This window comes from Silene latifolia, chromosome Y (assembly GCF_048544455.1).
Source record: "Silene latifolia isolate original U9 population chromosome Y, ASM4854445v1, whole genome shotgun sequence".
NCBI lineage: Eukaryota > Viridiplantae > Streptophyta > Magnoliopsida > Caryophyllales > Caryophyllaceae > Silene > Silene latifolia.
Window position 1 is genome coordinate 102,262,230 of NC_133538.1, and position 11,132 is coordinate 102,273,361.

General features: G+C 36.0%; 2 protein-coding genes and 2 long non-coding RNA genes across 4 annotated transcripts; 1 reads left to right on the forward strand and 3 right to left on the reverse strand.

Moving 5' to 3' along the window:
• Positions 1-904: 904 nt before the first annotated feature.
• LOC141634146 (uncharacterized) lies at positions 905-1,884 on the reverse strand. Its single transcript, XR_012538896.1, has 3 exons — positions 1,684-1,884; positions 1,314-1,372; positions 905-983 (listed from the first exon to the last, which is right to left on the reverse strand). It is a non-coding gene; the product is annotated as an uncharacterized LOC141634146 (long non-coding RNA).
• Positions 1,885-6,162: 4,278 nt separating this feature from the next.
• Positions 6,163-7,121, forward strand: LOC141628627 (uncharacterized). The gene is made up of 3 exons (XM_074441739.1): positions 6,163-6,286; positions 6,395-6,774; positions 7,074-7,121. Exons 1-3 carry the CDS (start codon positions 6,163-6,165, stop codon positions 7,119-7,121), a joined length of 552 nt encoding a protein of 183 aa, XP_074297840.1.
• A 335-nt stretch (positions 7,122-7,456) lies between these two features.
• Positions 7,457-8,804, reverse strand: LOC141626402 (ubiquitin-like modifier-activating enzyme 5). Its single transcript, XM_074440237.1, has 3 exons — positions 8,675-8,804; positions 8,391-8,459; positions 7,457-7,897 (listed from the first exon to the last, which is right to left on the reverse strand). The coding sequence occupies exons 1-3, from the start codon at positions 8,756-8,758 to the stop codon at positions 7,793-7,795; spliced, it is 258 nt and encodes an 85-aa protein (XP_074296338.1). The 5' UTR covers positions 8,759-8,804; the 3' UTR covers positions 7,457-7,792.
• A 278-nt stretch (positions 8,805-9,082) lies between these two features.
• LOC141626556 (uncharacterized) lies at positions 9,083-10,645 on the reverse strand. Its single transcript, XR_012536145.1, has 3 exons — positions 10,508-10,645; positions 10,129-10,215; positions 9,083-9,362 (listed from the first exon to the last, which is right to left on the reverse strand). It is a non-coding gene; the product is annotated as an uncharacterized LOC141626556 (long non-coding RNA).
• Between the last annotated feature and the right edge of the window lie 487 nt (positions 10,646-11,132).

Consider the following 11,132-nt stretch of genomic DNA (forward strand, 5'->3'; position numbering starts at 1 on the left):
ACATCCCCTCCAGTGGCGGGTTCCACGGAGGGCGAACTAGGGTGTGAAGCCACTCCCGCAAGTGACTCCACCACAATCACAAACACAAGATATCACAGCCATCTCAACACCCTTACACCATCATCGTCACAACAATCTCCATACTCCGATGATCAACAGATAACAATAATCACAACAACATGTCTTACAATAACAGTAAACTGAGTAGAAAACCCTACCTTAGAAATCAACAGTGGGAATGAACTTGCACACTCAGAAAGGCTCCTCTACGAAGTTTTCTCCTATACCATAATCATATCACACAATTACACATTGCACAACCCCCATATTCCCAATTCCGTAATTACAGTAACCCCAACGAATACAAACAACATATAATAAAACTTACCAACAGTAGGATGAGGAATTGTACGTAAGGACTCCGACGGTTTCGCAAACAACAAAGCAATGGGATGATTAGGGAGAGATTAGCGTTAACATAAAATGATGAAGTAGAAATGATGTTTGGAAAACTGACGCGGGATATAAAATAAATCTTAAACGCTCCCTAATCAAACCGTCAAAATAATACTCGTGAGACCGAATACTCGGTCGAGTAAAGTTATACTCGGCCGAGTATCCTCTACTCGGTCGAGTATTCACTATACTCGGCCGAGTATTCATCGGCAGAACCAAAACAACTCATAACAACAGCACTACTCGGTCGAGTAGTCACCAAAAAAAATCCGTAGTGTTACAATTACACCCTTCATCCCAATCATTTGTTTTACCATTTTTATTAATTGTGAGGGGTATTTTAATCAAAGGTAAACAAATAATTAGGAGAAAGGGAGTAGTACATACTACATAAATTGAAGATGCACTTCAGTTATGTATAAGCCAAGAGAGTAAAGTTGAGTACACCAACCTTTACACAGAGGACGGGGTCCTGATTGAGCATCTGCAGAGCATTGTGTTGCGCTTTCAGTCACAGTAGTAGAACCCTGATTTATTACAAATTTTGGGTAGTGACATGAATGACAAATCAAATTAAGAATTAGGAAAATTGACAAACAAGAAAGAAAATACTTAAAAATTGAGTCCGCAACTAAACAAGCACACATAAAGCATATCTAATACGTAATAGTTGTAGTATGAAAGATACCATGATACCGTGAGAAATAATAAAATAAACAGGCGTGATCATTGGTTTATGAGTTATGACTTCATGTTGCCAATACACACACCAAAAGAGAGTACTCTTCAAATTTCATTAATTAAGCAGATGAATAAGAGAGAAGGTTAGACAGTAGGAATAAATGTTACACATGTACCATGGAGCAGAAGCAACTTATACCCTAAAAGTACAGCACCAAGCCCTCCATTTTTTTGTCTCTATGGGCCAAGGATAAAAGGGGATCGTCAATGATGGGTCACAGTAGACGTCAGTCTTTTTTACTTTCTCCATTTACTTTTATGTGTTTCTGTCATTTGGTTAATTTGTGGCATATTATTTTCGGAAAGCAGGCAACTTTTATGTCACAAACTTAACAAATAATTACGAAGTTCACTTCCTTTAGTGGCTAATTGAGGTTCAACAATTTAACACTTTTGATGAAGTGCAGTTGCATCTACCATGATTAAGTAGTATTAATGCTATTAAATCTGGTTTCTTAAAGCCCTTTCGAATATCAATACACCTACACATAACCTCATGATGAAAAGCATCGAGCTTGGTATATCTTTCCCCATATCCTGCAATTGAATCAGAGTCAGATGAAGGCCAATCAGGTCAAGTATAGTAATAGTCGAGCACATGCTACTCCTAACAAAACAAGCAAGGACTCTCTCCCTAACCCTATCTCTGTCTTCTCCTTCCCCCTACCCCTCCTCTTACCTTCCCCATTATGAGGAGAAGTAGAGAAATTCTGCAGTATACAAACCATTCGTCACAGACAAAACAAAATCTAAAAAATTTTAAAAATAAATCCCAAGTGTACACTATTAAGCTACCATGAATCCATAGTGCAATGAAGTAATACCTGACAATTTAGTTGTAGATCTCTCCAATTAGTTAACCCCAACACACATTACCAAACACTCCATCACTTGCAAAATGACATCTTTCCAAATTCACTTACATCAATATGACTTGAAATACTAAAACTAAATATAAAGTCCAAACAGTTATACTACTTACAACCGATCTAAGTAAATGATACAAATGACTCCAAGGACCAATATCCATGTTGTAATCTAGTTTATTTGTTGAAATAACTTTAATAATAATCATTTACCCTAACTGATATCCATCCCTTTCTTAAACTGATATCCAACACTCTTCTCTTTGAAATGACAGAATGTGATATGCTATCTTATACAACTGTACATCTAAGAGATGGATACACCTATGTTTAATAAGCTTCACCTATGAATTTTTATGCTTTGCCTGACACAGGCATGCCTCTTTTAAGCACGTGCCCGTTGTTCATATTATAATTCAAAAATGTTGTAGTCATTAAATCTTTGTACGAAAATATTGCCCAAAGTTCTCTACATTCAACCACTAATGTCAGTTAGAGGACAACATAGATGGGACAAAAAGAGTAAAAAATAATAAGAATTTTTTTTTATAAAAACGAAAGATAATGAAGTTGTAATTTGGTAGAACTTTTTGCCGGAATCGAAATATCGGCGAGATCCGGGTCACAGTTTGTATCGATTAAACAAATCGTTGGAAAAGCCGCTAAAGTAGCTAAAGTAGTGATGAATCCCGTCAGTAAAACGAGCTCGGGAAATAAAGATCGGGCATCCAGCTTTCCCGGCCCGGATGCACGGGCTTACAAACCAATGTTGCAAGCCTCATAAATGAGAATCTTTGCTATTGTGAGTCAACAGCAGATGTATCTGCTAATTCTTTTCCCAAAATAAGTATTGTAGATAATAAATCTCGTATTCGAATCCACTTCCCTTTAAATCTTAATGCCACATTTGTGACTTACGACCTCCATTCCGGTCAATTGTTATCTATTTCTCTTTTGGGGTGTATTGCTCAATTATTATCTATTTCTATTTTGGGTAAGTTTTACGCAAGTGAGCAAGTGGACATAGAACACAGTGAAATTCACATCAGAAAATATGAGTATTAAACGTTGGAAATCATTATTTGAGCGTAACGCAGAACATGGAGTTAAAATCTAACTTTAGATTTCCTAAGGCACATCATAACAGAGTACTTATATGAGAAATTAATCAACACAATACAGTAGTCACGATGCCTTGGTCAAATACTTTGGTTTCCCATTAAATTAATATGTGTTATTATGTGACTGTTTATCGAAGAGTAGAAGAATAACTGAATACTTAATCAGCTAAAAAAAGCTCATAGAGCATAGACTGATGATCCCACACAATCCTAATTAAAGTTTTACTCAGTGAAACACGATCTGACATGTATGACGGTACTTTTATGAAAGAAAATTATTCTCGCTATTAATAGATGGGTGTTTTTCATATAAAGGGTATGTCTCACAGTGTAAGATCGTCAGAGCATACACAGTAACTACTGTTACCCAGTAGATAAACAATGTAATTACTGTTAATGTCGGCCCAATTTTAAAAGCGAGAATAATGATATGACCATTGATAATAACAACACCATAACATTAATTTATCAGTGCTTGATTTGTGAATCTACTTAAACTTGAAAACGACCATAATTAAAGTTAGAAGTAAAAGATAATTATAAGCTGCCAGCCAGATACTCGAAAATAAGACAAAGTTGAATAAGCATTAGATTAATCAAATTGTTTAATAACTATAACCATATAATTAGCTTAAAATTAACTCAATCCACAACTAAACCTTCCTAACATCATATTCAACACGCCACATTAACAATATCGCACACCATGGCTGGTGTGTGGGGACTTCAATACAGTCTTGGCACATTCTGAAAAACTGGGTGGTAGTAGTACAGATGCTGAAATAGATGATTTATTTGCTTGTGTGGACAAGTGTGAATTATTTGATAGCCCTGCCATGGGGTCTTTGTTCACTTGGAACAACAAGCAAGATGTTGCTACTAGGGTGTATAGTAGGCTGGATAGAGCTCTTATTAATAGAGAATGGAGTATGGATATGGAAGGAGATGTATGCTCATTTTTTGCCTGAAGGAGATTTTGACCATACTCCTTGCATCATCAAGATTAAAAATCAGCTTGCCCATCATAAGAAGCCTTTTAAATACTATAATATGTGGGGGAAGGCTTCTTTTTATCTTACTACCCTAAGTGGTTGGTGGAATATACATTATCAAGGCACACAAATGTTTTGCTTGGTATATAAACTCAAACCCCTCAAGAAAATTTTTAGAAATTATAACAAAGAGCATTTCTGTGATATAGAAAATAGTTCCTTGATGGCTTTGAAGAACCTGGAGTATATTCAAAATCAAATTGTTCTTCATCTAGGAGATAAGGATTGGATTGAAAAAGAAAAGAATTCCATTAAGGAGTATAAAGATTTGAAGGATGCTTGTGCTCAGTTTCTTAGACAGAAAGCTAAGGCCAGTTGGATCAAAGATGGTGATAGTAATTCTACATATTTTCATGGTGTCAACAAAAGTCATTTTTTCAGAAATCAAGTACTGGCTATTAAAGATATAAATGGAGTGGAGCATGATGACCCTCAGCATATTCAAGAGGCTTTCCTACAATATTATAAAAGCTTATTAGGGGAGTCAGTGTCTACTCCTAAAGTTAATGTTAAAATTATAAGGAAGGGTGCTATTTGCAATGTTGCTCACTGTTCTGTGCTACTCAAGCCTATCACTAATGCAGAAATTAAGGCAACTATTTTCTCTATTCTTGAACATAAAACCCCTGGACCTGATGGCTACTATAGTGCTTTTTATAAAGATTCTTTGAGTATTATTGGTGATGAGGTATGTCAAGCTGTTAAAGATGTGTTTAGATCTGGTAAGCTTCTCAGGAAATTGAATACCACTGTTCTTACACTTATTCCAAACTATAAGGTTCCTACCCATGTCACTCAGTTTCATCCTATTGCTTGTTGCAATGTACTCTACAAGTGTATTTCTAAGTTAATTTGTAATAGGCTGGCTGAGGTGCTACCTGAGATCATTAGTCTGAACCAAGGGGGCTTCATCAAGGGTAGGAGTATAATTGAAAACATTTTGGTGTGCGAAGATCTTGTTAGATTATATAACAGACAAGCTTGTTCCCCACGTTGTATGTTTAAGATGGATTTAATGAAGGCCTATAACTCTGTGAGTTGGGATTTTTTATGAAATCTGTTGACTGCTTTTAACTTCCCTAATCATTTCAGAGATTTGGTAATGGAGTGTGTGACAAGTGCTACCTTTTCTATATCCTTAAATGGGGAAAATTTTGGGTTCTTTCCTGGTAAGAGGGGCCTTAGACAGGGGGATCCCATGTCACCTCTATTATTTACTTTGAGTATTGAGTACCTAAGTAGAATATTGAAGTGTGCTACAGAGAAAATGCCTTTTCAGTATCATCCCCTTTGCAAACCACTTAAGTTGACACATTTAATGTTTGCTGACGACTTATTATTATTTTGTAAAGGGAATGCACACTCTATAATGCTCTTGTTGAGGGCCTATTCTGCTTTCTCTGAAGCTTCTGGACTTAAGATGAATGCTCATAAGTCTAGTGTGTACTTCAATGGTGTTAATGAACAGCTCAAGAAAGATATCTTGTCCATCTCTGGGTTTATAGAAGGCACTCTGCCTTTTAAATATCTTGGGGTGCCCATCACAACAGGTAGGCTTATGAAGAAAGACTGTGCTTTGTTGATTGATAAGATTGTGGCCAGGATTAAAAGTTTAGGAGCTAAGCATCTTTCCTATGTTGGAAGACTTATCTTAGTTTCCTCTATTCTATCTACAATGCATAGTTATTGGGCTGCTATGTTTGTCCTTCCAAAAAGTGTTCTTAAGAGAGTGGATGATATTTGTAGAAATTTTCTTTGAGAAGGCAATTTTGAATATGGTAAATCTCGTTCTGTTGCTTGGCATAAGGTGTGTGTTCCAAAACAGGAGAGGGGACTTAGTCTCAAACAATCTCAGGTTTGGAATATTTCTTTGGTGGGCAAATTAGTTTGGTGGATTGCTGTGCAGCCTGATAGGCTTTGGGTACAATGGGTGAACCTGTGTATTTAAAAGACTCATCTTGGCTTCAGTATAATCCTCCTTCAGATTGTGGTTGGTACTGGAGGAAAATTTGTAGTGTCAAGGACACTATAAGTGGTGGATTTGTTGAGGGTCAGTGGTGTCTGAATTCAGGGATGTACACAATGAAGAGCTGTTATCAATGATTAAGGTTGAAGAGGGACCAGGTGGATTGGTACAGGGCATTATGGTGTTCTGTAGCAGTCCCAAAGCATACCTTCATTGCCTGGATTATTTCTCATCAGGCTTTGAAGTTGAAAGATAAGCTGGTACAGTATGGTGTTTGTGTGGATGACTTCTGTTGCATCTGTCAGATGCATTCTGAAACACACCAACATTTGTTTACAAGCTGCCAATTCACTCAAGAGCTGTTATATATTGTAGGAAACTTGTTGGGTACTGACATTAGAGCTGATGGTTGCCTACTCACTTTTGCCCGCAGAAGATGGATTAAGCTACGGAAGAGTGTCACTATTGCTGCTGTTATAGCCTGTTGGTACTTTATTTGGATGCAGCGAAATGAAGCGAGGCTACACCTATGTATCACTAGACCTAGCATTGTTGCAAGTCATGTCCAAGAGGTAATTAGAAGTCGCTTTAGTTGTTGTAAACCAGGTTGTATCTCTCAAAAAGATGTAATCTGGTTGTCTAAGGTGCAATTAGTGTAATATTTGCACTCAAATATGTGACTTTTGTACTCAAAAAAGATGTGATGTAATTTGCGATTATTAATGGAAAAGCTTACATTTTAGCAAAAAAAAAAAGTATCACACTTAATATCTCTCGCTTCTCCCTCACTTTCCCATATACATATCCTCTGAGACAACCACACATTACTCATCTTGCTACATAAAATCCACAAATTATATTATGCTTGTAGGTGAATGAGACAGATGGGATATGCGTGGCTAAAATGAATTGGGAATAGGATGGTGAAAAAGGAATTGACACAAATGAGTAATGGACGGAGGGAATGGGACAATTGAAAAGGAGTGGAGATATCAAAACTTAGATATTGGCCTAAAGGTAGCACGGAAAAGCGTAATGTGTCAAGAAATAAGAACATCAAATAAAACTCATTATCTGCATTTACATCTACTACCAATATGATAAATCTACCTAAGAAACTATGACCCATAAAAATATCGAACTACTGAAAAGTACAGACTCAAACCCTATCTTCAAACTTGTGTTGTTTTGAGATCAATAACTGCAACTTGAAGTAAGGAAAGGAAAACTCGACTCAGTAAACAAGAAAATCACAAATGAGAACTGTTGTCAATCATCGCGACTACTAAATCAGAGACATAAAACGCAGCACCTCACACGATTCAATTCAAGACATTCATAACTTGAACTATAATACCTCCGTTTCTTTGGAGTTGCCCCACTTTCTAAGATTTAGAAGGACTATTTTAACCAAAGGGGGCACTCCCTAAGAAACGGAGAGACTATATTTGATGCTTCATTGATCATGGTATAACTACAAAAGCAAACCCAAAAAAATACAATCTTAAAAATCAAACCTTGAACCAACAAATCAAAATCAGGTCTAAATTCCTCAAAACAAGCGCGAATAAAACCCACAATTCCAAATCATCAAAATAAACAGAAAACGAGACAACATACACTGGAAGGAGTTCTGGTTTCCGAAACAATCCACGGTGATACCCTTACTTGCTCGATCTCCGTTATCCTCAACAACTGCAATCACATTAAAATAGGCTCAGTTTAAAGCTGGCTTTCTCCAAAATTTCACAAGTATAAAGAAGCAATCCACCTCAATAATCAACCAAGGTGTTTGTCAAGCAACTATGTTTTATATACACCCTTTAACATAATAATCTAACCACCATGAGTAATTGAGCATGACTTGTAGCATCCTTTAGTGAATGTCGCTTTTCATTGCTCAGTTTCCGATTTCAGTTGGTCAAACTATTTCTTAAGGAAATTGAATAGTTCCTTGTCGCATTAACCCCACCCTCTTAGTTCCATATTTCAGCTGGTCAAACTACTACTTCTCAAGGAAAATTGATTAGGTCTTGTGTTTTTAACCTCGCCCCTTGCATTAACAGTTTAGAAACTGATCTAACATTGAAAGGACAGATCTGACAACTCAATCAGCAAAGCAATACAGAGAAAACAGAAGTGAGAGATGCATAACACCAATTGTATAATATATATGTAGTATACTCACCGCAAGTACAACATCAGGATTTATATTTGATAGAATCTGAAAAGCAGCATCAGTCTTTGGCATACCAACCTGTAATTGAAAATCCACCACCCAAATGTGAAATGACAACAGGCCTATATATATTTTTCAAAACAGCACTGTGTGATTCAGTCGTAATCAAATAAAAATTAAGACATCCCATAGGCTCCAAGTTACTGAAATGATACTACAAAGACCCAATTCAAAGTAAGCTAAAGAGGAGAATTTATATAGAGTACAAATGAAACAGATAATATGAGACAAACCTGCTCTGAACGGAAAAACAACCTATTCATGTAAGCCAACTCCACTGTGTCGTAATCATAAAGCAAAAGCGACCAATGCAGCATCTAATAACTAATAAGCATCTCATCGGCAACACTTCATACTCCACCAATACCCTGCCTTGAAAAACCATTTCCTCTAAAAAAATTAGAATTCTAAGAAAGCTATCTCACCCAACTAATTGATGCTAGATCATACATGTAACACTATCTGAAAACCAAATTCTAGAAATTTTGCAATATAGCAACCCAATTGCCACAACACACCAAATACGTCGAATTCAATTTTCATTAGTTGAGCAAAAAATTTCCCATTCATAATTAATTGATGCACACAATAATTTCTAGAAGTGAAATTAAAGAGAAAAGTAAATAAGAAACAAGTAAATGGAGAAAGTTCAAGAACATACCACAACTGCCACAGAATATTCTCGTATTCTTTCATAATTAGCTACAATGCCCATATGTTAAAGTGGATTCTTGTCAATCACTTCAGCACTCATATTCGGTTATATTTCATCAATTCATCAGTATTGTATCACTTACACATTGCAAACATAAAACTGCAAATCAGACAAAAGTCTGAAAAGATATATATGACCTTGACTCTGGATCGTTGAACTGGTGCTGACTTCACAAGGCCGGTAAAATGTTGTACTCGATGTTGCAGCTGTAATGTATGAGAGAAGCGAAGCGTATTTAATTTGTCAGCCAAAAATCATTAAAACAAATAGATATGAACAAATGTCACAACAAATTATCGACTATTTCATTCCAAACATTTATCCATGAAACAATGACTAGTAGATTACTGTTAGTGAAACAATCAACAGTAGTTTCAATACCGTATAACTTGGGTAGTTATCATACTTCTAAAACATTTGTATAAACATTTATCCATGAAACACGTATTTCACCTTCGGTTCACATTTTTAAAATAGGTAATAATGGAATTGACTATTAGATTCTACGAACTATTCACTAAAAGAATATTATGTTTGAAAGAACTCCACCATCTAGCAAGAGAAGAAATAGTCATGTACCAATAGACCTAACAACACTTAAATAACCCTAATTGACATCGTTCTCTAACAAAATCCAGAAACATTAGAAAATCATCAATAACAGTAGCCTTAAAATGAGCAGAATTGCAGAAATAACGGGAATTAAATTGAAAATGAAGTTGAAATCGAAAGCCTAATTCTAGAAAAAAGGGAAGACATATTAATAAATGAGTAAGAGGAAGGAACTGAAGATTAAATTGCAAATGAACTTGAAATCGAAACCCTAATTTAGAAAAAGGAGAAGACATATTTTCCAGAAAAAAGGGAGAAAGAGAAGAAGAACTTAATACCAGAAAAGTAGACGCTCAACAAATCGAAACCCTAATAGTTGAAATGGTGAGCGATTTGCGGAAGTAATTAAGGCGACACTACCTCACGAGTGGCAGTTTTCATCATTGGCGACGTTCCCCATCGTGGTACCGATGATCTCCGACCTCCGTTCTCAATGCGCTCCCCCCACTATGAACGTTTCCAGAAAGTTCAAAGAGATATAAATTATAGATAGATGATAGAAGCATCAACCCTAACACCGAATAAACCGTAGTATACTGCCTCCTTCACCATCTTCTATAAAAAATCCGCATTTTTTAAAAATCGTCTAGTTCAGATAACATCATTTCAACCCAAAATTTAAACAACAAAAGATTTTACAGTACAATAATTTATGTCTCCATTAGTGAAAGGCCAAAAAGAACTCTCAAGGCTGTTGAAGAGAAGGAAAATTAACTGCAAATAAGAGTGAATCACCAACCTTCTTAGCCTCGATATCAGAATACTTTTTCTTCACGTCCAAACTCTTATACCGCCTATCTAACAATTGTCCCCTTGTCGAAAATTTCACTCTTCGATATGCATCATTTTTAACCCTGCATTTTCTGGAAAAAAGGACCAAATATTGGTAAATTAGATTAACTCTAATCACAATACACCCCGATCAACCTTTCAACACACCCCGTTCAACATAAGCGAGTGCACATAAAAAAAAAAGCAAAGCACCCCGAAATTTAAACTGGAAACTGGAATAATAGCACGATTAGAATTTGGGTATCCCACATGCAAATAGAAAAATAGGAAGAAAAACACAAGAAACAACATGGAAAATAATCAATTCATTTCAAATTATTACAATAAATACAAGGGAGGTAATTAATCCCACACTACCTCACAAATGTCGGTGTTCATCGTCGGCGGCTCTCCTCATTGTGATTGTGATTACCGTCAGCTAAAGCAATGCAATTAAAAAACCCAGAAATACGACATTTTAAACTACATCCCGACATGCAAATGTTCAAAACAAAAGGAAAAATCCACTAAATCTCAATAAAAAATAAAGCAGAAGTCGAAACTGCGGCAAGGAGATGAAAATAGTGGAGACA

Excerpts from the sequence above, each read along its gene's own strand:
- LOC141628627 (XM_074441739.1), top strand. The coding sequence starts at position 6,163 with ATGGGTGAACCTGTGTATTTAAAAGACTCATCTTGGCTTCAGTATAAT. Across the intron at positions 6,287-6,394 it reads AAGTGGTGGATTTGTTGAGG|CAGTCCCAAAGCATACCTTC; the intron begins GTCAGTGGTGTC and ends GGTGTTCTGTAG. Across the intron at positions 6,775-7,073 it reads TTGCAAGTCATGTCCAAGAG|GTGAATGAGACAGATGGGAT; the intron begins GTAATTAGAAGT and ends TTATGCTTGTAG.
- LOC141626402 (XM_074440237.1), bottom strand. The coding sequence starts at position 8,758 with ATGCTGCATTGGTCGCTTTTGCTTTATGATTACGACACAGTGGAGTTG. Across the intron at positions 8,460-8,674 it reads TGTTTTTCCGTTCAGAGCAG|GTTGGTATGCCAAAGACTGA; the intron begins GTTTGTCTCATA and ends TTTCAATTACAG. Across the intron at positions 7,898-8,390 it reads ATCCTGATGTTGTACTTGCG|TTGTTGAGGATAACGGAGAT; the intron begins GTGAGTATACTA and ends ATGTGATTGCAG.